The sequence below is a fragment of the Misgurnus anguillicaudatus genome, chromosome 17, assembly GCF_027580225.2.
Source record: "Misgurnus anguillicaudatus chromosome 17, ASM2758022v2, whole genome shotgun sequence".
In the NCBI taxonomy this organism is placed as follows: domain Eukaryota; kingdom Metazoa; phylum Chordata; class Actinopteri; order Cypriniformes; family Cobitidae; genus Misgurnus; species Misgurnus anguillicaudatus.
In genome coordinates, this window is record NC_073353.2 from 27,173,613 (window position 1) to 27,199,556 (window position 25,944).

Genomic DNA, 25,944 nt, shown 5'->3' on the forward strand with positions numbered 1-25,944 from the left:
TGAAGGTTCCCTACTTAACCTTATCTGATGAGTCAGCACTAATGTGACTTATACACCTTTTTGGTCTGTAGACTCCCGGCTGTGATGTTCCAGACTTGCGAAATGCTAGCAATGCCGTTTTGGATGAGTTTCCGCACATGATTAGCAGCATGGCCTTACTCTGGGGTGTGGTCAAGGGCTGTGACTCCGCCCGTAGCAGCAGAGTCTCATCCACCTCTGTGTACTTTAAGGGCACAAAGGTATAGCTGATACCGAAGTAAACAAAGTACATTGTTTTTAGATTATTTCGTTCACTGCTGCATATGTATATGCTTTTGTCCTCTGTAGATCTTAAGGCAGAAGATTCTAGAGTTTTTGATGCCATTGACTCAGCAGTTCGGGGTACAGGTTATGGCATCTGTTGCTGCCGTGTGGAGTAGCAGGAGGAGCCGGAAAAGATGTTCCAGAAAAAAGGTGAACATAGAGCTACACCTCTACCTTAATATCTGGAGTGATGTATTCTATTTTGTTTATGTTATGTATATGCCTGCATAGATTTTGCCCGATGCAAGTGATTCCCAAATGACCTTGGTGGACCTGGTGAAGGCACTGAACACATTCCGTACTGACACCATACTACAACTTATCAGAGAGGTGGTGAAGAAACCCCATCAGATCAAAGGAGACCAGGTATTGCACACATGTAATAACACATATTTAAACACACTACTGAACCACATCGTCTATTGATATCCACTCTTTTTCTCCCTAACAGAAGGCTACATTAGTTGACATTCCAATGCTACAGTTCAGCTATGTCTACATTAAAAGGTAACAGTTTCCACTGATGTCATCCTTTGTTTTAGGTGTACCTAATCTTATTAGCCATCATCTAAAGCCATTCACCATGAAAGCAAACAAAACATCATTCACCATAAAAGTACACAGGAAAACAGCCTCCAATGTTTTTTTTAAGGGGAAATTCCACTTTTTTTGAAAATGTGCAAATTTTCCAGCTCCCCTGGAGTTAAACATTTGGTTCTTGCTGTTTTGGAGTCCAATCAGCTGATCTCCGGTTCTGGCGCTAGCACTTTTAGCATAGCTTAGCACAATCCATTGAATCTGATTAGACCATTAGCATCGCGCTAAAAAATAACCAAAGAGTTTCAATATATTTCCTATTTAAAACTTGACTCTTCTGTAGTTACATCGTGTACTAAGACCGACAGAAATTTAAAATTGCGATTTTCGGGGAAAGATATGGTTAGAAACTATACTCTCATTCTGGCGTAATAATCAAGGACTTTGCTGATGTAACATGGCTGCAGCAGACATAGTGATATTACGCACTGCCCGAAAATAGTCCCCTGGTATTGAAAGTAACCAAGAAGACTTTTTTCGAGCAGTGCGTAATATCAGCTGAATGGATTCCAAATTGGTAAGAATCAAATGTTTAACTCTAGGGGAGCTGGAAAATTATCTTTTTTTTTTTTAAGTGGAATCTCCCCTTAATTTAACATCTCTGATGGTAATGTCCTACTTGTTGGATTTTTCAGTCTTCCTGCTCAGGCTCTTCAGGAAAACATCAACGGTCTTCTCTGTCTGCTCAGAGAATCGGTCCAGCTTAACCTTGCCCCACCTGGACACTTCTTGCTCCTTGGGTAAATAAACTAATTTATTGTGTCAGCTATGAAAAGCATCACTCTTCCTATTCCTGTTCATACTTCCATCCCCAAAAGAAGTCGTCTCCAAATTCAGTTCATTTGCATTATAGAGAGCTTTTATGCAATACATGCCATTCTTATGGTTGTTAGATACTATTGAAATGTGAAAGGTCCTCTAAAGCACTGAACTGACTATTTGTTTTACCATTGCAGCATTCTTAATGACTGTGTAAATAGACTTCCCAATATGGATAACAAGAGGGATACTAGAGAACTGCAGGTAAGACCAACACTGCTTAATGCTTTATGTAAACAGTCATTCTTCTCGGAATTGCGCAAAGTACGCAAAAAAACTACACTATGCGCAAACCTGTTAAGGTTTGTTTACACAGTTATTGTAAAACTAACGCAGGGATAATTTTTTACATATTTATACAGGGCCGAGCAATCTGTGCTTTTGGTCTTTTTCTCTTACTGTCATAAGATGATCTCCTGCGAATTTGTGAAAAGTTTTGATGTGTTTTCATTAAGATATTGAACAAAGAGTATTTTGGGGCATGAAAGTTAATCTTTATATTATGTTTCGATTTCTGAGTTGGGTCTGTAAGTCATCAAATCCAACCTTATATTATTATAATCACTGTCATGTTACCTAAAACAACTCCTAGTAACTGATGGCTGGGATTGGAAAAATTTTTAAACAGCGGGGTTAGTTGTAAAACAGTGTTACAATTAAAGGAATATTCCATTTTCTTAAAAGAAAAATCCAGATAATTTACTCACCACCATGTCATCCAAAATGTTGATGTCTTTCTTTGTTCAGTCGAGAAGAAATTATGTTTTTTGAGGAAAACATTGCAGGATTTTCCTCATTTTAATGGACTTTAATAGACACCAACAATTAATACTTAACTCAACACGTAACAGTTTTTTTCAACGGAGTTTCAAAGGTCTATAAACGATCCCAAGGCAAAACGATTGTCATTTTTTTTACAAGAAAAATAACAAATATAAACTTTTAAAGCACAACTTCTCGTCTAGATCCGGTCGTGATGCGCCAGCGTGACCCCACGCAATACGTCATGACGTCAAGAGGTCACAGAAGACAAACGCAAAACTCCGCCCCAGTGTTTACAAGTGTGTTGAAAGAGGACCGTTTCTACGTTCTTGTATATCAACTGATACTAATTAATGTCTTTGTGTCAGTTTATTGTTTACAATGGTCCGCAAATGTGCGTTTTATATATGTAACACGTGACCTCCTTACGTCACTACGCATTTATGTTAGGTCGCGCTGGACCGGATCTGGAGGAGCGGTTGTGCTTTGAAGGTGTGTGTTTGTTGTTTTTCTTGTCAAAAATGACAATCGTTTTCCTAGATAAGACCCTTGTGCCTCGTTCGGGATTGTTTGTGGTCCTTTGAAACTCCATTGAAAAAAACTGTTACGTGTTGAGTTAAGTGTTAATTGTTGGTGTCTATTAAAGTCCATTAAAATGAGAAAAATCCTGTAATGTTTTCCTTAAAAACATAATTTCTTCTCAACTGAACAAAGAAAGACATCAACATTTTGGATGACATGGTGGTGAGTAGATTATCTGGATTTTTCTTTTGAGAAAATGGAATATTCCTTTAAGCCTCAGGTATACAATGATAATGAAATGAAAACAATGTAAATACTATTAATCAAAATGATAACTGTTAATACAATATCAGGGGATAACTGACAATTATGATTTGTTTTGTGTTAATTGTGCAGCCCTTTCAAAAATATCTATTAATATGCATTAATGCATAATACAATGATGGTTAGATGAAGGATCATGGATGGATAAATGTGTGGATATCTATCTATTATAGGCAGATATATAAACAATACCTACCTTTAGTAAAGACAGATTTTTATTGAATTATTTGTGTTTAAACAAAATATTCTAGCAGGTGTTACAGCAAACCCTCTGTTTGGTACAATAAACCCCACCTATGGGGTAAGTTGTAACGTTTGCACTCCTGTCACTTTCAGTGTACTCCCTATATGATAACAGTAGGTCCCAGTAACAAACTTTAAGTGTTCATTTGTAGCAGAGATGTGTGTGTTTGTGTAAAAAAAATTATTAATCTAACTTAAATATTTTAGAATGATAGAGCCAAAGCCAAAAAGCTATACATTTGTGCCCGCTCTCCCTTACTTTGAACAGGAAGTAAGCCAGCGCATATTAGAGGCAGTGGGAGGTGTGGCCGGCTCATCTCTCGAGCAAACCAGCTGGCTGAGTCGTAACCTGGAAGTGAAAGCTCAACCTCAAGTCTGTCTTCAGGGAGAAGAAGATGACCATGATGTCAACGACTTTGATGGTAAACCTACAGAGAAAATGCTTCTTACAGATACTATACAGTCTAGGTTGAATTCCTAGTGTTGCATCTGTGGCAGGTTTGTCTCTAATGCTCTTTTCTTCATCTCAGACGCTGCAGGTCAGGGCAACACTATGGTGTCGTCTTCAGCTCCATCTGTATTTAGTGTACAAGCTCTGGCTCTGCTGGCTGAAGTAAGATACAAATGGTTTTGCATAGAAATGAGCACAAAATTTGCTAAAGTAATGAGGGGGAATCAGTGAGGTGGGCAAAATAAAAGTCATAAGAAGATAATAAAAGTGTTGTGTTTTGGATAAAGAAAAATAGGTAATACTTTTATCTTTTATTTAGTTAATTAGTTAGTGCATTAGCTGACATGAACTCTCAATGAACAATATTTTTTAATCTTAGTTCATGTTAATTTTAGAATTTACTAAGATATTATAAAAAAAAAATAAAAAACATTGAAACTGTTAACATTAGTTAATGCACCATGAACTAACATGAATAACTGTACTAACATTAACTAACATTAGCAAGAATTTATAGATGCTGAAAAACGATATTGTTCATTGTTTGTTCACAACCTTATTGTAACCTTATTGTTTATTGCGTTTAATTATATTGGTTTTAAAGGGATAGTTGAACAATGACTGAAAATTCTGTCACTGTTTTCTCATCCTCATGTTGTTCTAAATCTGTAAATAAGTTTCTTTATTTCAGATGAACACAAAAGAAGATATTTTGATAAATGATTGTAAGCACACAGCTGACTGTAACCGTTGAGTTCCATAGTAGGAAAAAAAATATTCTGAAAGTATTGTGATAAATAATGAAGAAGATATTTTGATAAATGATGGTAAGCACACAGTTGATGGTACCCATTAAATTTAATCATATTTGTTTTTCCTACTATGGAAGTCAATGGTTACCATAAGCTGTGTGCTTACTATTATTTATTAAAAAATCTTCTTTTGTGTTCATCAGAACGGAGAAATTGATGCAGGTTTAGAACAATATAAGGATGAGATTTCATTTTTGGGTGAACTTTCCCTTGAAAGGGGACATATCATGAAAATCTGACTTTTTCCATGTTTAAGTGTTATAATTGGGTCCCCAGTGCTACTATCAACCCAAAAATGATCAACCCAGTAACTTAGTTTTGGTAAACCATTCTCTGCAAGCATGTGAAAAAATAGGTCATTGAAATTTGCCTCTCCTTGTGATGTCAGAAGGGGATAATACTGCCCCTTAATCTGCACTATCCAACCACAGCACTGCAATTTAGTGCAGAAATAAGCTCATTTGCATTTTAAACGACACACCCAAAAATGGCACATTTTTGCTCACACCTACAAAGTGGCAATTTTAACATGCTATAAAAAAATTATCGATATGGTATTTTGAGCAAGAACTTCACATATGTACTCTGGGGACACCAAAGATTTATTTTACATTTTTAAAGGGACATTCCACTTTTTTTGAAAATATTCACATACTCACAACAGATTAAAAGTGTGTGTTTATGTTTACTTGTGTGTAGGTTCTGGCTCCTCTTTTGGACATGGTCTATCGCAGTGATGAGAAAGAGAAAGCTGTGCCTCTTATTTCTCGTCTCATGTATTATGTTTTTCCCTATCTGAAAAATCACAGGTAACTATAAAAGTGTTAGGGATTGTTCTGTTTATAAGAATGATGATAGTCAGTATTTTTTTAACCATAACCTTATTTCTGGTTTTTCTATCTTATTTTGTCTACCTCGCAGTGCCTACAACATGCCTAGTTTCTGTGCGGGTGCTCAGTTGTTGAGCAATCTGAGTGGATATGCATACACAAAGCGAGCATGGAAGAAGGAAGTACTGGAGCTCTTTATGGACCCAATGTTTTTCACAATGGAATCCTCGTGTACCTCCCAGTAAGATGGACGCTCATACATTTATACTCACACATACATCTGGATTTTGAATGGTTAACGCCAATGCTGACTCTTTAAACTCTTTAAAATGCCTATTTTATGAACCTATCAACAGTTTGATGTTTAAATCTCATATTGTGCTTTAGTTGGAAATCCATCATAGACCATCTACTGACTCATGAGAAGACAATGTTCAAAGACTTGATGAGTGAGCATATGCACACATTTAATCTATGCACATAATAATCACTTCAGATCGATATTTTAGTTGTATTGCGTGGATCTGTATCGTATAGGTATGCAAAGCAGTTCTTTGAAGCTGTTCAACAGCGCCGAGCAGAAGCCCATGTTACTGAAGCGTCAAGCTTTTGCCATGTTCAGTGGAGAGAACGACCAGTATCACTTCTATTTGCCTCTTATACAAGGTATCAGCCTGTGTGTGTCAAACGAATATACAGTACATATTTGTCACCTTTATTTGTGTAATATATGTCTGTTTTTAGAGCGTTTAACAGAGAACCTACGTGTGGGACAGACCCCAGCAGTGTCAGCTCAGATGTTCTTCATGTTTCGTGTTCTTTTGTTGAGGATCTCACCACAACATCTTACCTCACTTTGGCCAATCATGGTGACTGAGCTGGTGAGAACTATAGCAGAGTTATTTTCTTGACTTTTTGATTTGATTATTTATGAATAGCCAGCGATGCAAGTTTGTCTCTTATTCTAGATTCGCGTATTTAACCGCCTAGAGAAGATGCTGCTTGAAGACAAAGAAGTTTCAAAGTGAGTCAAACTGAATCCTGGTTTGCATTTGCTTATATTTATCTTATTTGTCCTGCCATCTCAACTTGATACTGTTTTCATTTTTATAGGAGTAAATTACGGGGCGGCAATGATAAGAATAGTCCACTGTGCTTCACACAGGCAGAGTTGGATATGTACCTGTCAGCCTGCAAGTTTCTGGACACTGCAGTGTCCTTCCCACCTGAGCAGATGCCCCTGTTTCAAATGTAAGTTGCAGCAGTGAACAGTGTTTTTGGATGTTTGTCAGTGAGAAATACTGTATAAAAGGAAGTTTTAATTGATCAGTATTATGAAGTTTTTTCTTTGCAAATTTTAGATTTCCTAGAGTACATTTTCTAATTTCAGTGTTTGATATATGCAAACAGTAGTTTATTTTTGACTTTTTTAGTCAAAAATAAAATGAAAATTCTGTCATCATTTAAAAGGCTCATGTTACTCTATTGTATTGACAGATAAGCTCTGAATGTCTTTTAACAGAATAAAAGTTTTTGTGTCCCTAAGCCGCTTTTGTTAAAGGAGCTGTGTGTAAATTTTTGACTGTAAAGAATACTAAGGGAGAACCGGGGCGAAAGTAACGCGGGACGCCCTGATAACATTTGCATTCCAAACTATGCTAGCATCTTTAGCAGGAACCCTTGATAGAGCCGAAAAATATTGCATTATTTTCTCACTGTTTTGCGCGTCTAGGTCCAGAAAACTGTTTTCAACCATGAGTAAATTCCTAAAACTGTCATATTTTCCTTATAAAGCGTTGTGTTTCTTGTTTCATGTGCTACAGTACTAATTAATCTACGGGTCATTTAGTGCTGTAACACATCTTGAAGTTTGACCTCTCTTGAGTTTTTCAAAATAAAAGTAAATTGGGTTTAAATGTCAGGAGAACACTTGTTACTTTTGTCCCGATGCTAATACTGTTGCATTATGTATATTATTTTAATTTGATTTAATTTAATTTTATAGTGTTCAAACTGTTGAAAAATGTTTTATTCTCAACAATTCCAGTTTGTACTGTCAGGTTGCTTTTGAAACATTTGATAAAATTGAAATTTAAAATGAAAATGTAATTTCACAATTTTTTGCAAAGATAAATGACAAAATATGTTTGCAGTTACATATTAGCAAGCTCATGTATATTTACTAAAAACAAGTGTAACTCAAAAATCTATGTTGTTGTGTTACTTTCGTCCCAGCTGTCAGGGTCAAAAGTAACAATGCGCTGCTTATGTTCAAAGTGATATTATAGTCGTTTTACATTTTTTCAAAATTTCACCTGGTATTGATAGACCACACTTGTGAGTTATTGTCCACAGCAAAAATATATCTCTGTCTAAAAAAAAAAATTTTCTGAAAAATTGTACTTTGTATACATATATATTTAGGTAACATGCTAACTTCATGTATCTGTTTCTCTACAAAACAATGCTGTAGCCATTTTTTTTATGAGTCTTCTGTGTGATCCTGCCCACTGTCAATTTACCCAATAGCGTATTTCGACCGCTTGGTTGCCAGTTATCACAGTTGCTTAAATGAGACCGCAATGGCCCATAAATGCAAACTCCAGAGGACGCAACTTCCGAAATAAGCCGCAGATTGAGTTATAAAAATCCACACAAGCGGGTTTGTAATGTGCTGACAACAAAAACATTGCAAACTTAAGAATGAGCACATAAATGTATTCTTTCCTTTGTCAGTTGTGCTAGCCGGTCCCGTAGGTGTCGGCAACCCGAGATGGGAGCAGTGAAAAAACCCTCTCTAATTCAATAGTCAATGTTACATAGAGCTTTATACTTAAATACTGTATCTCTTATGGATAATAATCTCTTATTAGGGATTTTGATGTTTTATCCCAATTATTCGGAACGGACTGTCATGGTTGCTTGCCTCAACAGTAAAAGTGACCTCAATATGTTAAAAAAACCTTTGATCTTTTCCATACCTTTAAATGTACTGTTTATGATCCAGTAATAGTCATGTTTATATATGTATATGGTAGGTATCGCTGGGCTTTCATTCCTGAAGTAGATGTTGACCGTTATGATGGACCAGAAAACACTCTTTTGGAAGAAGAACAGGAGTGTAAACCTCATGTTGTCAGAATACTAGATGGAATAAATCGACGTTATGGGGTAAGATCTCCACACACTGTGTATACAATACAGTCACAGTAATTTAGCAATCTGTAAAGTACACATGACATTTACAATTACTATTGCTTATAGATACTATATAAGTATCTATAAGCAACAGTTACTATATATTTTTTAGTTTTTTATTATTACTATAAGTAAGTTTAACCTTAAAGGGGACATATCATGAAAATCTGACTTCTTCCATGTTTAAATCCTATAATTGGCTCCCCAGTGCTTCCATCAACATAGAAAATGTGTAAAAGAACAACCCAGTAACTTAGTTTTGGTACACCATTCTCTGCAAGAATGTGAAAAATTAGGTAATTGTAATTTGGCTCCCTTTGTGATGTCAGAAGGGGATAATACTGCCCCCTTATCTGCACCATCCAACCATAGCACTGCCATTTAGTGCAGAGTTCAGCTCATTTGCATTTAAAAGAAACATACCCGCCTTTAAGTCTTACTAAGTCACAAGTCCCTGTGAAAATTATGGATTTTAGTTTGAATATGTTTACCTTAAGGATTTATATAAACTAGCATTGTGCGAAACATTGACAAAATTCGCATTTACAAGATATAAGCATTGAAAATGACAGTATCTCGTGGTGTCTGTATGTAGCAATATGGTCCTGGAGGACCGTTGTCTCACATACTGCACTGCTATGACAATAAAGCTTTTTGACTTGGCTTGACATACACCTAATTCAGAGAGTATAAATGTCTTGATCATATGTGTGTGTGTGTATAGGAGCTGAATGGAACAGTGGGGGAGTCGAGCACAGATGGTGTGGAGTTTCCTTTGCTCACGCTCCGATCTCTCACTTCAGTCATGGATCTTGTGCCATTTTTCAATATCCTCTGCTGTTCGTTTAATGGCTCTTCCGGCCCCTCCACACCCCTCCCACGTTATGCTGCAGTCTACCCACCACCCAGCAGTGACAGGATCCTAAAACAACTCGAGCACATCATTGAAGGAGAGTTCCTCGACGGAATGGAGAGTTAGATGATCCCTAAAATTGGACATCTTTGGAAACGGAAAGATTCTGTTATTTATGTCATTGGTCTTTTATACTAAACTTGCGTTTTCGTTGTAGCATAATGAGTTTAAATGAAATGTACAATTTATAAATGGTTAAACATCTCAGACATGCTACTGTATATGACTTTTGCTGTCTCCCATGTGGTGAATGTATGTCATCTTTGTATTTCACTTTGGTTTTCCAAACATTCTCTGCATTCCATTACTATTCATTATTATTTGGTGTCATTACTAAATGGGTCAAATTAAACATGAGTGACCCATCTCTCAGCAATAGCATGATGATACGCTTGTTGCTTTGCCTGTGAAGCTTTCATTTGTATATTTTTAGTATTTTTGCTTACTTTATCTGACCTTCTGGGTTCTTCTGTATGGCTGATTGTGGAAATTATATCCTTTATGTTGTCTCAGGGAGTCACATATTGGGTTTGATTTATCTGCTGGAAAATATTGACAGTGTAATGTATGTACCAGACAGTCAGTGTTTATAGGCTTTCTTTTGTCTTGTCTTTTACTCTGCTTTATATGGCATAAAGATAATATGTTGTAATGAGTATTAAATTTGAAATATTTGTATGTAAATATTAAATATGTCTTCTTTAACGTTAACAGTATCTTTAAAAGTATCCACTATCCTTAAAGGAATAGCAATGCACAATTTTTTTCTTGACATAAGGGAATGTTTCACTTGTAAGACCTCAAAGACGTTTAATGCTGTGACTTTAATTGTAGAAACCAATTAATCGCTAATATGCTATTTTGTCCTGTTTAAATTCTCAAGCCAGTATGATTAAAGTGCCTAAAAATAAATGTTGAAGATGCACAAAATTAACATCTTTCCTTGTACTATAATATGAGCTCAGTAATTTAGGCAGATTTGATGCATGCATATACAGTAATTGCTTACAGTCTCATCAAAAACAAAATATTAAAGCAATTTATATGCTTAATAATTGAATTATTTTGTCTAAATGTACTGCTTAGATAAATAGAACCTCCATTCATTCTTGTGCTTTTGTGTTTAAAATATAAAAACTTTGTGTTGTTTTAAAGTAAAACAATTAAAAATGTTTCCAACAATGACTCCCCCACAACCTGTCAGTCAATTTTTGCAAGAGAAATTTAGTGAGCTCCAGCGCCATCTGCTGATGCATCAGAAATGTAGAAAAAATGCTTGACTATTTTTACACTGTGGTATACAATTCACTTTGTCCGGTCTACATTCAGACTATTATCCTGTACTACAAGTGCAATCCAAACAGCATGAAAAACACACACTGGGGCGGTACTTTTTTTTAAAGGACACTTTGGCACTGTCCTGAAAGGTGCATATTTGGAAACTCAAAATATTGGTATCCTGGTACACACCAGTACCTTAAAAATACCTGTACCAACGTGGTGGTTAGGATGTTTTTAAAATCATCCCAGTGACAACTTTTTTACCTTTTTCTGATGAACTACCAAAGATTTCCCTAAAAACGTCCTAGTTAAAGTCATGCACCACACATGAACTAATGACCTATAAAATGTAAACAAATGTAATCAAAATATCTTTCCCTGTGTTAGGTTACAGCTCTACAAAGCTTTACCTAATAATGACCTGGGTTATTTTCCCCACAGTATTGAAATTCACATGAGCATTTGGTTGGTGCTATTTCTTTATTTGGTCCAATCCATCTATTTAATAAAAGTTAAATCAGTTTCAAGAAATATAAACCAAGTTTTTTGCTTGCAGGGTGACATTTTGACCCAAATGTAAACCACCCACCCTGACACATCTTTAGCCATTAAAAGGTTACTGTGCAATAAATCCAATATATCATTTTAAAGGGACACTCCACTTTTTTTGAAAATATGCTCATTTTCCAGCTCCCCCAGAGCTAAACATTTGATTTTTACAGTTTTTAAATCCTTTTAGCTGATCTCTGGGTCTGGCGGTATCACTTTTAGCATAGCTTAGCATAATTCATTGAATCTGATTAGACCATTAGCATCGTGCTAAAAAATAAAACTTGACTCTTGTTGTTACATTGTGTAAGACCGACGGAAAATTAAGATGCGATTTTCTAGGCCGATATGGCTAGGAACTATATTCTCATTCTGGCGTAATATGTTACAGCAGCAAAGTCCTTGATATTATGAACTGTCCGAAAATAGTCCCCTGCTATTGAAAGTAACCAAGGGGACTATTTTCGGGCAGTTCATAATATCACTACGCCTGCTGCAGCCATGGTACATCAGCAAAGTCATTGATTATTACGCCATAATGAGAGTATAGTTCCTAGCCATATCGGCCTAGAAAATTGCAACTTTTAATTTTTTGTCGGCCTTAGTACACGATGTAACTACAGAAGAGTCTAGTTTTAAATAGGAAAAATATCGAAACACTTTGGTTATTTTTAGCACGATGCTAATGGTCTAATCAGATTCAATGGATTATGCTAAGCTATGCTAAAGTGGTACTTATATAGTTGAACTACATCAACAGTTACATATAAGCCTCATTTAAAATGTTGACTGTCCTTTCAGATGGATTTTTAAAATAGATCATAAAGTTCAGCAGGAATATACCTTGATCCAACCTTAGAAAAAAAGGTGATTTCCACCAGAGTCAGGTGACTGACTCTTTACATTGGACAAGGACCAATCTCAACACACAACAAGCATGGAGTCTCCTGTGCAACATACAAAAAGCTTTTGAGTGACTGATCAATTGTTTGCCTGTCACAGATGGGTTGTTGGGGTCAAGCCCTATTCAAAGAGATGGTCAAACAGGCACACGTTATTCATGTGGTTTGTGTATTATGCATTTCATTCATGAAGGTCACTGTAGAGGGTCAGAGAGAATTTAGTTGACTGCACTGTTTTCTAAAGCTCTTGGTTGTTATAATAGACGTGTATCAATGCAATATAGTACACTTATATATTACTTGTACTAATTCAGAAATATAGTATGCACATTATGCTAATGATATGAATAAAGTACATGGATGACCTTCTACATTTGTAAAACTGTAAAGTATACAACCAGAGCAAACCTCCAAAATACTGCATTCCAAAATACAATGTGCTCGACTTAACCTTTGATTTCCAATGTAATGACTGAAACAAACGCAAAAACACATACAATCTCTTATATCGACTCAGACTGCTGATTAAGATATTTTTACATAAAATTCTAACTGTGAAATAGTTATTTCTATGTTAAAATAATCTCTGTTACACTTACTATTAATATTACAATAGTATTATATAATAATAGTATTCAGCAAATAGTAAGTTACAGTTTTTCTCAATTGCTAAAACACTAAACCTTATTGGCTGAACCAAATGCTCAGTTGCCTGAACCCACTGATTGAATCAGTCACCCTGTTGGCATTTTTCACCTGTTTAGACACAACTTGCCAACACATTTTCATTGTGATGCACCCGTGCTGCAAAATGGTGAACACAGGTGACAAAAGTCAAACACAATTAAAGCACAAGTGTCACTACTTGAACACAACAACTCAAAATTGATCACACTTGTGGCTAATGATATGAGGGAACACAGTAAGCCAGTTCAGAGAGCACTGGTTTATGAGGCCCTACAATGGATAGAAATCTGTGTGGAAGAGTTTGTGTGAGAGGAGGTCGAGGTGGTCAGCGAAGACAAAGATCAGTGATGAAATGTGAGCTACTGTGATTGATCATGTTCTGCACAAGATTTCTGTTTTGTCTTTTTGTACAAGTGCTAAATGCACAGTTTTTTTTTTTTGCAACAAACTTCATGTCTTGAGCATTGTGTTTTGTGTTCACAGTTTAGAGAAAAGGAGAGCAGCATTCAAGAAATGTGTCTTAGCAATCGAGAAAAACTGTAATGTTACGTACATAACCATAGACATTATGGCCCGGTTTAACAGATAAGGCTCAAGTTTAGTCCCAGACCAAGCTGTCTCAAATGAAATCACTTGCACTGACACCTTTAAAATATATCATCGTTTTATCCCCAGATGCACACCAGTTATGTTTTTTCTATGTCACTAAAGCCCTCTAAGGCCTGGCTTCACAGACAATTCATCTAAAGCCAGGACTAGGCCTTAGTTAAAATTAAGATTTTTAAGCATTTTCTAATTATAAACATGCCTTAGAAAAATATTTTTTTTAATTGTCTAAATAAAAACAAGCATAAACGTTAGCTCAAACAAAATCAAGATATATCTTAGTGTTTGGTTAATTTAACAAATAGGCCTATTTTTCTTGTTATGAAAGGCTCTGTCTGTGAAATCCAGGCTAATGTCTCATAATCTAATTATTTTATTTAAACAATTAATGATTTCACTTTAATTTCAATCTTGCTCAGTCAATACTAAAGACATCAAGATTATGTTTTTACAGAATGTTCTTGATTATTTAATTGAGAAAAATGCAAATCACTAAAAAAATGACTAGCTGGGGTTTATATATTTTACAGCATATTTAATGTTTAAAGGGATAGTTCACCCACAAATAAAAATTTAATTTTCTAACTCTCATGTTGTTACAAACCTCTATAAAATTCTTTGTTCTGATAAACAGCAAGGAAGATATTTTGAGAAATGTTTTTTATCCAAACTGATCATGAGCACCATTCACTTCCACAGTAGGAAAAGAGAATACTATGGAGGTAAATGGGGCTTTTGAATGGTTTGGTTACAAACATTCCTCAAAATATCTTTCTTCGTGTTCATCAAAACAAAGAAATAAACAGTTTTGTAACAACAGCATGTGTGAGTAAATGATGAGAGAATTTTCATTTTTGGGTGAACTATCCCTTTAAGCATAAACAAAATAAGTATGGATTTTATTGTTTTGAAATAAATAAAATATTATAGTTAAACAGAATTGTAATAGTATATATTCTTGTGGAAAATGGGAGGGTCTTGAAGTAAAAAAAAAATTGAGGTCCCCTTAATGGCACAGGTTCCCAGTTGCAGCATTTGTCAAACCAGCCGCCTTCGGAATTTTTTACATTTCAAAGTGTAATCCATGCATCTGATGTATCTATAGGTTTTGGGTCGTTTTTTGCTGATTCACTGGCTTTAATGCAATACATCGGCCAGCCTGAAGCACGAAACAAGCCATTTACCACCGGTTTGAGCACTACTTCCCCTCATCGAAGTCTAGTGTGCAATAAGCGTGTCTTTTATCAGAAAATCAGGTGTCAGGTAGACGAACTGTGATCCAGACTACGCATGCCCAGCAGAGTCATACGTCCGAGCCGATCGTGCACGGATATACTTCTCATTTACTTCCATCCATAGTACTGTGTGACGGGTCTCTAAGCAGCCTGACACAGGAGAGAGAGAGCGGCTGGAGGCAGTTTAAGGGAGGGGGGCAGCAGCAGTAGTCGATGCTGGTGACGCAGGAAAAACACCCGACAGCAGACAATAACCAATGATCTAATCGCAACACGGCCGTGTTATTTATAATCGACACAGCCAAGCATATGCACACGGCGGAGTAATAATTCAACAGCACTTAAATGATTCAATCTGGGGTCGTATGGAGGAAAGATCCAGTTTGATTCTTGGTAAGTGGGTTTGTGTGTGAAGCTAAAGGAAGCTAGCGGCTAACAGCAGATGATTTGCAAGTCAGTGCTTACATAGCTTAGCTTGGACAGCCCCATTTACCGATTTTAAGACGTCTTGTCACCGCTGATCTATATGCACGTATTTCCTATTTTATCAGCCCCACCGTTTTGATCACCTGTTTAATGTAATCGCCGTTACAAATAATAGCTCACTTTAGGGAGGTTGCTGTGTGGCTAAACTGGAAACAAGTGGTTTTGACGTGGGCAGGTCGGTTGTTTTTGACACTAGTTGAATTTTTCCGTTTATTGCTGCCTGTTGGGTCTAATATTAATATGTGTGGTATTTAAAAGGTGTGTTTTGACGTGTTCATGGCTTTACGTTTACTGTCACGAGAGGATTGTGTTTTGCTGGGCTCCAGCTGTTAGCCGCTAGCATGTTAGCCTGTAAGGCTGGGTTTAGTTACTGTATTTACATTCAGTTTCGTTTTATTTTTTACTATAGATTAAGATTGCACATACAAAAATATTGCCGTTAGAAGCCTTTGAGTTTTATCTACATGTTAGTAGATTACAAGTTATGTCGATAAACCTAGTATTACTGTGATTATGTTTGGAAGAGGAAACAGGCCTGAACGACCACAGTTTCAAACTAGGCCCAATACATAATGGCTGTGCCTAAAAACCTGTGAGCTGCCCACCCAGACAACGTTTTTTGGACACCGAAAGCGCGTTTGTAATGTATAAAACTGGCTAAATCTCAAATCACAATGAGCTGTTTACCTAGATAGCATTTTGGATATGTTTTGGTAGCACGCTATTTTGACACAGGCGATGTCATCTTTTTACGTCTAATGCACTGTAACGTTATTGAGATTTCTAATGTCTGATTTCTTTCTATTGTCTGTAAATTAAAAGTTTGTAAGTCACATCTTAAGCATCTTTTATGATAAATGTAAAGATATCTCAATTATAATGGTCTGCATTACAGATTTTTTTTGTTTTTTAGTGTCAGAGAAAGGTTTTTACTGCAATATTTATTACTGACTAACCAGCTGATTGTAAATGTATGTGCATACACACAATTTTAGTTGTTATCTAAAATTGTTCATTTAAAGCATATGTAAAATTTTGATGCAGTTCAAAATCAGCAATGCTACAGTATTACATTTTATAGTGTATGCCATCCATATGATATTAATATTAAAGAATGTTGCCTGATAATTTTTATACAAATAAGTTATATTTTGGTCGGACAGTCTTTTCTTCGTTTTGATAAATTTGAAATTTAATAAATGTGGGATTGGCACTTTTTTCTATTTTCTTTTAGCAAGTTATAGCTGTCCTGCCTTTTTTGATTCATTTCTGTGAATGCACCAACTATAAAGATGCTTGTTTAGTATTTACTACATTTTACATGTTTAATTTTTATGCATTTGATTTGGCAGATGCTTTTATCCAAACACTTTTATGCCAGCTTTTGTAAATGATTGATATCTTTTTAATTTCGAGAAGTAAACAACGTAGCTTAGTTGAGATAAGTACTTAATATATATGGTATATAAAATTGCTAAATTACTGATTGCTATTATCTAACCAAATATTTTGAAAAATGGTAGCAAACAGTTAAACAAATATGTTTTTGACATCTCAGTAGTCTTGGTGTATGCTGTAAAGCGGTTTGATTTATTTGGCTCTGTGTTTGTGTACTAATCAGTCCTGTTTTGCATGTTATCAACTAACACTTCACAGCAGCATACTTCTAGGAATAATAACATGCTTTGAAAAATAATCATTAGGTCTTCATTAAAACTGTTTTAACTTTTGCATAATATTTTGAAGTTATTTGGTACATGGCCATACACGACATATAGATTCATCATCTCTGTGCTACAATATATGGAAAACCAAAAGAAATTGAAAGGCTTAGACACAAAAATATTTAAATCCTCAGATTTTTCCTTAATTTATTTTAGAGTTTAAAACATAAAAAGATTTATGAAAATCCTTGACTAGAAAAGTCACCTCACTTGTCAAAGATGTGGAAACCCTGTCTAAAAATACTGACTTGAGTGTCAATATTTTTCCAGGTTATGCAATGGTCTCTGCAACATATCCAGTCCCCCAGGTGGTGCTTTCACTTTTTGAAGTGTGCCGGTTCTCCGTCGCTCCTGAGGAGACACTGATTTCTTCCGGTGTACCAGCGACATAAGCAGACAAGATTGCAAAGATCTGCCCCGTGTCGAGTATGACGGCCACGACCCGTGGCTCCCCTGTGGGAGGGAATGATGGTCAGGGCCAGGCTCCGGATGGCCAGTCCCAACCACCCCTGCCCCAAAACCAGGTCAGTGGTCAGCCCTCTTTGATTTCCCTCCTTCCATGTGTCAATCTCTTAATTTATCTTTTCCTGTTATGGTACTGCAGCCACTGGAGAATTTATGCTACAACGGTTGTATGGCTAGACAGTTGACTGAGACCCCTATGGATTAAAATGTTTCTGTAATTGTGCTTTGCGCTGGAACGAACAGATGTCAGCATAGCAGTGTTTCCAGTTGTTATTTAGTAACTCCAAAAAAATGCACATTTAAACAAATGACTTCTGTATTTTTTTTGGACATGTGTGTTCAATAAGGAGTTTATCTTTGCAAATTATTAAAATGAATTCAATGGCATTCAGCTTTGTTTGATTGTACAGGGCTCCAAACTAACTTTTTTACAAGGAGCACTAAAGCTCCTGCCTGAACATTTTTGGAGCGCAAGCAGAAAATTTATAGGCGCACCTTAAATCAGCCTGCAATCCAATTATTTTCTTTTTTTCCTAAAATAAGCGTATTACTTACAAATACTTTGTATCTATGTGTTTGATGCACATACCATGATGCACAATTTATCAAACTTTCAGATAGGAAGTTGTGAACCAAAGAATCATACAACCCCCTTGACTAATTCCTAGGCATAAGATAAAAAAAACTATAAAATATTTAACAACACGAAAAAAAGAAAGTGAAAGTGAGAAGCTTATCAAGTATGCAACACATACTCAAAATGTGACATCTGCATTTAGCCCATCCCAATGAGTAGTGAACACACACACACCCCCCCGGAGCAATGGGAAGCTATCTCAGCGCCTGGGGAGCAATTAGGGTAAGGTGCCTTGCTTAAAGGTATAGCGGAAGATTTTCCCAAATTATTTAAAAGAACCGCCCCTCCACATTTTTTTAAAAATGCACACGCGCAACACTGTCCCTCCTCCGGAGAGGGAACGCCTGTTAAACGCGTGCACGAGACAGAGAGAGAGCATGCAGGATCTCAGTTCTTCTCTTCGCTCTGTTTACAAGTTGCTGTCGGCATGTTTACCGTGTCTGTGCGGTTCGTGACTTGTGCCAGGGCTAGCATCGCTAATCATACTTTTACTAACAGTGATTTTAAATGGATTTCTCCAAATAGCATGACCAAATGTACCTTTCCAGTAGAAGCTTCACGTGGGAAGCCCAACCTGTCCTATTAGCTCACGCCAGTGGCCAGCGTGTGAAATAGTCTCCCATAAACACTCTGGTCTTGTTTCTTTCTTCATAGTCCTTTCTCTTCTTGTCATACAATTCGTAGACACTTTTTCTCTTGCGACCCTCAGACATTTTGAAAAAAAAAAGTCTCACAGTGAGAACGCAAGCTTCAATGAATGGTAGAAACCGTAGCACAACACGCATACACGTGAAAGTGCGCATGTGCAGCAAGCGAACCTAGAGTCGAGCACGTATGACGGTTATACGTCAACATATAATCAGAATGATTGACATCTGGAATGACCAATAATATAGGTGATCCACCTGGAAAACGAAAATCTTCCGCTATACCTTTAAGGGCACCGCAGTTGAAGCCCATCGGACGTGAGACGCGAACTGGCAACTCTTGGGTTACAAGCCCAACTCTCTAACCACTACACTCTAAAAAATGCTGGGCTGTTTTTTTATAATTTTACCCATGCTGGGTTGTTTCAACCCAAAATGCTGGGTTGTTTCAACCCGTTGTTGGGTTAAATATAAACATTTTCTGGGTTAATTTCAACCCAGCTGCTGGGCTCGTCCCTTTTAGACCCAACGCTGGGTTGAAAATAACCCAGCATTATTTAGAGTCTAGGCAACAACTGCCTATATGTACAACATATCAGCAATCTATTGATGTCTTTTAAATAAGCCATATTTTTCCTGGCTCAAAATAAATTTGGATGTGATGCTATCCTGGTGCACACATGCACCATTATGTTTATGTACAGTTAACGAACAGCTAAGGTGTTTAAAATCAAATGAAATATAACAAGCTTTTCATTTACAGTAGCAGTGTTTTGCAGTCTTTGGTTATAGTTGTAAACGGTCATAAACGTAATCTCTCATCAACTCTGTCATCCTTTCCTACACTCTTGACAAAGAAAACTATTTTTACAGCTTTATTGCTTAATACAGTGGTTCTCAAACTTTTCCCTCTGTGGCCCCCCGAAGAAAATTCATGATATAAAACAATCTCAAACTTTTAATGAAACAAAGCATATTTAATGATCCAATGTAGTGCATTTTGGTGTGTAGTTATATTTTTCTCAGGTTTGATTACATAGAATTTATGATAAAATAATGTATTTTATAAAATGTCATTAAAGGCGGGGTGCATGATCTCTGAAAGCCAATGTTGACATTTGAAATCACCTAAACAAACACGCCCTTACCCCAATAGAATCTGGACCTTCTTTTGATAGACCCGCCCCACACATGCAAAACCTGCCAACCGACTGCTCATTGGCTACAAGTTTGTTTTGGTACTGGCCCGACTCCTTTTTCCAAAGGGTTTTCAAAAATCATGCACCCCGCCTTTAAACCCCAGTTTGGGATCCACTGGCTTAATAAAAAGTTCTGTTAAGATCCTTACCCTTTGCTTGATCTAATAATTATGGTGTTATATAATCATATTTAATAATCATATAAAGCCCTTTTATGAAACATCTCACTTCTCCTTTTATCTATTTACGTATACTATACCCAAATTAAGTTAAACTAGCAGGCATGACTTTATTGCTTTTATATTAATGCATCACCTCATACCAGTCAAAACCTAAATTATTTTGTAGATAACTAAGCATTAACGTGTAACTTGTCAACAATTTATCAATAATTCGCATTATTTGCGAATCTTAAGCCTTACTAATATGGAGAAAAACTCTTTCACATCCTCCGTTATGCGGTTCACTTGCTGATCTCTAATTGATTCGCTTGCTGAGCTCTGATTGATTTACTTGGTGACTACGTTTTTTTAACCGTTCATTAAAACTAATTAGTTTAAAATAATAATTTGTTTGAGTCATTATTGGTCACGTTGTGTGTTGTTAAGAGAGTGAATGCGATCGCAATGTTGAACCAACAAACTATTTCATGCAGGCAACATTACTTAAATATTCATTTGGTGTGCGCAGTGATTCACCTGCACAACATCTACGAAATATAGCTTGTATACGTAGCTACTGGTATAGCTCTTAAAGGGGCTGTATGTAATGAGCCTCTAGTGGCTAAACTTGGTATAACAGTCTAAATTAAAAATACTGTAGACTGTTTATTGTCTGCCCCCTCTTGGGTTGCCAGACATCGACACTTTTTAGTCAGTGCCTCACTGTGCTACTAACGAAACGGCGCTACCAGTGGCGTAATGCCGCAACTACAGTTACAAATGACAATCTACATACGGAGTACAATGATTGCTTGTGTTTTCCATGAAGACACATGCCGAAGACACATGCCAAAGACACCTGTCGGGAGCTGAAGGCGAAATTTGGTGGTGGGGCTGCCTCCATATTCTCTATGCAGGAAAAACCCTTGCCATAGAGATTCCCTATGCTTATCTTAGATCAGCAGCTAGTAAATACAATCACTATAGTTACGGGATGCCACAATTCTCAATATAATATTAACGCATATGAATTGCTGTTTTTCAGTTTATGCATCCAAATCCGTTCGTTTTATAATTTCCTACGTATCTGTCTGCAAATCCACGCGCCTCCCCACGAATAAATATCAAGTCACTATGGGCTACAGGCGGCTAACTATGCTTGCGATGCCAGTGTCAAATTTCACACACACTGTACCATGGTGTATGGGGAAGAGAGACACCAATCCAATTTGCATGAACCAAAGTTAAATCCCGAGTTATCTATAGTGAGGAACGAGATATGAATGTATGGTGTGCTGTGCACACCGCAACAAGTGCTGTTGCACTTTACATTCTAAATGAAAGCTACTTCACTTCATACTGTTAAGTTTAATTTACTTAAGTATAGGTATTTATTTAAAATGGCCAATTTATGTTTTCATGCATGTTTATTTTCAAAATTGATCAAAAGTAGATTTTTGCATTTGTGTCAAATAAAGAGAATTGCAATTACGACTAGAGAATAATGTAAAAACACTTTAAAGGCGGAGTCCACGATGTTTGAAAAACGCTTTGGAAAAGGAGACGGGCCGACTACCAAAACACACTTATAGCCAATCAAATCAAATGCCCGGTTACGTATGTGTGGGGCGGGTCTATCAACAGAAGGTCCAGATTCTATTGGGGTAGGGGCGTGTTTGTTTAGGTGATTTCAAATATCAACATTGGCTTTCAAACATCATGGACTCCGCCTTTAATGGGCTGTCTGACAGACAGTCAAATGACCAATCATTATACGCACAACCAGCGCAACGTCATAGAATGTCTCTGAACAGGTTCACGTCCACTTTTGGGGGAAACAAACTAGACTTCCCATTGACTTCCATACAAAATAGCAAAACAAAGCAGTGTTCGTACACACCCGGCAGGCGTAAATAACTTAAGAAATCACTCAGATTAAACGTTGAGTAATTATCTGTCCACGCTGCCTGCCATAGAGCGCGAAAGATACATTAACACATTTAATTTGGTCAATATAAAAACATATCCCTTTCATTCTCACAGCGTCAAATTTTTGTAACAACACTCCCGGACATTTACTTGTACCTCATCGAGTCAACAGGGAAGCCAGTGAAGGATTTTACTTCGTATTTGAAAGTTACTTTGTATTTATATATTATGTCTTTATATTTAGAGTACTGAGTGCACTTTTCCGTCCAACCATACAGCTAGCCTTAGTGATATTTCCAGCAATCACTGAATAGCGTTGTTACACAAATTTGACGCTGGGAGAATAAAAGGGACATGTTTTTATATTGACCAAATTAAAAAAATTTTTAATGTATCTTTTGCGCTCTATGGCAGGCAGGGTGGACAGAAAATTACTCAACATGTTTAGTCTGGGTGATTTCTTGGGTTATTTGCGCCTGCCGGCTGTGTACAGGCGTTGCTTTTTTCCGCTGTTTTGTGTGGAGGTCTGTGGGAAGTCTAGTTTGTTTTCCCCAAAAAGGGGCCGTGACGAAATTTACAGTTAAGTTCCCGGATGTGCCGGTAGTCCGTGTTCACTTTTTAACATGACCCTATGTTGTGTCACACACAACAATACACTGATTCAACACACTTATTCAAACAGTACGGTGAGATGTCAGATCCACGTTAATGAATTATGTCTTAATATATTTAAATAATTAATTATGTAAATATGTTTTAAGTACTTTAAATGGGTATATGTTATGCATAACAAATGTTTATATAGTTTCACAAATTTTTTGTTTGTGTCTTATTTACTGTAATTACATTTGTTATATCGGCCTTATATCGGCCATACAGCTTTCTTAAAAGGGGCAAATCATGAAAAGTTGACTTTTAGAAAATATGAAACAACAACCCAGTAAATGAGTTTTGGTAAACCATTTTCTGCAAGCATGTGAAAAATAGATAATTGAAATTTGGCTCCCCTTGTGATGTCAGAAGGGGATAATACCGCCCCATAATCTGCACTATCCAACCACGGCACTGACATTTAGTGCAGAGATCAGCTGATTTGCATTTAAAAGGACACACCCAAAAATGGCACATTTTTGCTCACACCTACAAAGTGGCAATTTTAACATGCTTTAATTAATTACCAATATAATATTTTGAGCTAAAACTTCACATACGCACTCTAGGGATACCAAAGATTTATTTGACATCTTAAAATTTTTTGGGAAATGTCCCCTTTGATATTGGCACCAGCCATTAAAAAACCCATTTCGTTGACCACTAATCCCTACTATAGTAAGGTTGTAATAGATATTATGCTGGTAGCATACATTATTTTATTAAGTTATATCCAGTGTTATTCAGTTAGCATATTGTAATAAGATAAATCGTATGGCTACACCTACTTTATCCTTTACATGTTTCTATCCAGTTTTTCTGACTAAATCACCTGATGTCTAAGACCTTTATTCTCATCTATAATGTTTCTTTTGTGTTTATTTAGAAGTTTTCTTTCTCTAAATGACCCCACACCTTCTTGTGTTAAGATGTGTTTGCCTTTGCGCTGCACAGACCCATCGGTAGATTAACTAAGAGCATGGTGACATAAAACGATGCAAATGGGAGGTAAAAAACGCTCACTCTGTTTTTTGACACGAGTGCCGCCCCCTTCCCAAATTGCCAAACTGGGCAAGCTGCCCACCACCCGTAAAATAAATCCACCACTGCACACTTGTGGGCTCGCGATCTACTCTGTCTTTCAACATGAAATTTCAAATTTGCAGGTCGCATATATATGAATACTTGCAAAAAATGGCTGCGCTGTCGCAAAAACTGGATGTAAAATGTGATCGTTTGCTCACAGTTTGGAGCCCTGCATTGTATAACAGTCCTGTACACTACTAGAAAAAAATAGGGTTTCTGAGTCTATGAGTCAATCGTTGGAGAATTATGTGCCAATACATTGTTCCCTGCCTGTCTGTTTCTATGGTATTATATATATTTTTATCAGTTTTCAAATGTCATGTAATACCAAAATAAGTGGATGGGTCTTGGCCTGAAAAGTCATAAAGCGGACCAGATAATCTGGCTCAGTAAGGCTTTATTGTAGGTTATGATACATTACATACATTAGACATATACAAAAGTTACATTATCAAAAATTCGGTTATGAGGTTGTCATCATTGCCAAAAGAGTAGCATGTAGAATTTAGTATCTTTATGGCCTGTCTGACTCTGAGCATTGATTTCCCAGCAGCAAGTGTAGCTTCGTCTTTACTTTGTCCCTGATTGGATAACGGTTTAACAATAGTTTGATGCATCTGCGGTCAAAGAATTGAAATGGCAGCATTATGGCAAAAGAAAAGACGAGAGGCACTGTTTGATTACGTTGCAGAGGGCAATTGTTACATTCTCCGGGGATAGACTGCAGCACTGTTATCTATTACACCTGCGCTCACCCCGAGCGCATGTTAAAAGGGACGAATCAATGAGGATGAGGCGCCTGGCAGAGAAAGGCACACCAGTTGGTTAGAGATGTGTAGCGCCTATAGACGTGAGAAGCAAACTGGCTATGTAGGTCAGCCAAGCAGAAGGAGCTTTTTCCAGCACACCCCCACATTTCCCAAGATCCGCAGGCTTCATTCAGATCCACCAGCAGAGCTTCAGCCCACATGCATCCATTGACACGGTACAGGAAACTGACTGGGAGCATCATAAAGCTGCTTTATCCTCCTTACTCTCGTCTTTTTATTCGTCACGTGGACCTATACATATGTTTTGTTTGTGTATACGAGAGCTAAGACGCATGATTCACTGTGGTGGTGATATGTTTTTATTATTTCTTAATATATTGAAATTGGCACTGTTAACTTTCTGTCCCTGATCTTAAAAAAAAAAAAACTTAAATTGAACCCAGATATGTCAGCAAAAGTAAAAATTAAAAGTAAAAGTTTTTGCCACATCACAGGAAATGTGAGTATGGTTTGTCTATGCAAAAGCATCGCAGCCACCATACTAAGGTCCTCTTGGTTGTCTTATCGTGATGTGTGGGTTTGGTGGTTGCAATCTCAGGCATATAAAATGAAATCCTGCACTATTTGTATGTATATGACACTCATAGTTTTGTTATTAGGTGTCTGCGTGACTTGACTCTTTGCACTTCCTGAACTGCTGAACTATTTGTATTACAGACATCCTCTCCCAACTCATCCAATGAAAACTCCCCAGTGAGCCCACCAGATGAGCAGGGTCAGGGGGAGAGTCCAACTCCCCTGGAGGAGGAGGAACCAGCTTTCCCCCATACTGAACTGGCCAAACTGGATGACATGATCAACAGGTATGTTTCTATCCTGCATAATGGCTGTATTTGTTTAGGTACAAACCAGTTGCAAGAAATGCATTTTTTGTTAATGAATAAATTTCATGCGCAGGCCTCGTTGGGTTGTTCCAGTTTTGCCAAAGGGTGAATTAGAAGTTCTTCTTGAAGCTGCTATAGATCTTTGTAAAAAAGGTAAAATAGTTGTTCAAATCATGGTAATGATTTAGTATCTTCTGTCGTTGTTTAATATTCGTGATATGTTTGCTAATAATTTTTCTGATGACTAACAGACGAGTAGGCCCTTTGTCTT

The 25,944-nt window shown here is 36.8% G+C and overlaps 2 protein-coding genes across 2 annotated transcripts in view; both read left to right on the forward strand.

Moving 5' to 3' along the window:
- dop1b (DOP1 leucine zipper like protein B) overlaps positions 1–10,960 on the forward strand; it is a 39,385-nt gene extending 28,425 nt beyond the window's left edge. The window contains exons 23-39 of the mRNA XM_055214906.2: positions 72–239; positions 328–453; positions 535–669; positions 755–810; positions 1,536–1,640; positions 1,857–1,923; positions 3,839–3,992; positions 4,101–4,183; positions 5,533–5,642; positions 5,755–5,904; positions 6,051–6,112; positions 6,201–6,329; positions 6,408–6,544; positions 6,632–6,687; positions 6,777–6,914; positions 8,702–8,834; positions 9,586–10,960. Of these exons, the coding sequence (XP_055070881.2) occupies positions 72–239; positions 328–453; positions 535–669; positions 755–810; positions 1,536–1,640; positions 1,857–1,923; positions 3,839–3,992; positions 4,101–4,183; positions 5,533–5,642; positions 5,755–5,904; positions 6,051–6,112; positions 6,201–6,329; positions 6,408–6,544; positions 6,632–6,687; positions 6,777–6,914; positions 8,702–8,834; positions 9,586–9,840 (2,064 nt within the window). The 3' untranslated portion in view covers positions 9,841–10,960. The remainder of the gene's footprint in view (positions 1–71; positions 240–327; positions 454–534; positions 670–754; positions 811–1,535; positions 1,641–1,856; positions 1,924–3,838; positions 3,993–4,100; positions 4,184–5,532; positions 5,643–5,754; positions 5,905–6,050; positions 6,113–6,200; positions 6,330–6,407; positions 6,545–6,631; positions 6,688–6,776; positions 6,915–8,701; positions 8,835–9,585) is intronic.
- A 4,076-nt stretch (positions 10,961–15,036) lies between these two features.
- Positions 15,037–25,944, forward strand: part of usp9 (ubiquitin specific peptidase 9) — a 46,577-nt gene continuing 35,669 nt past the window's right edge. The window contains 4 exon segments of the mRNA XM_073855262.1: positions 15,037–15,427; positions 17,515–17,768; positions 25,507–25,652; positions 25,747–25,826. Of these exon segments, the coding sequence (XP_073711363.1) occupies positions 17,673–17,768; positions 25,507–25,652; positions 25,747–25,826 (322 nt within the window). The 5' untranslated portion in view covers positions 15,037–15,427; positions 17,515–17,672.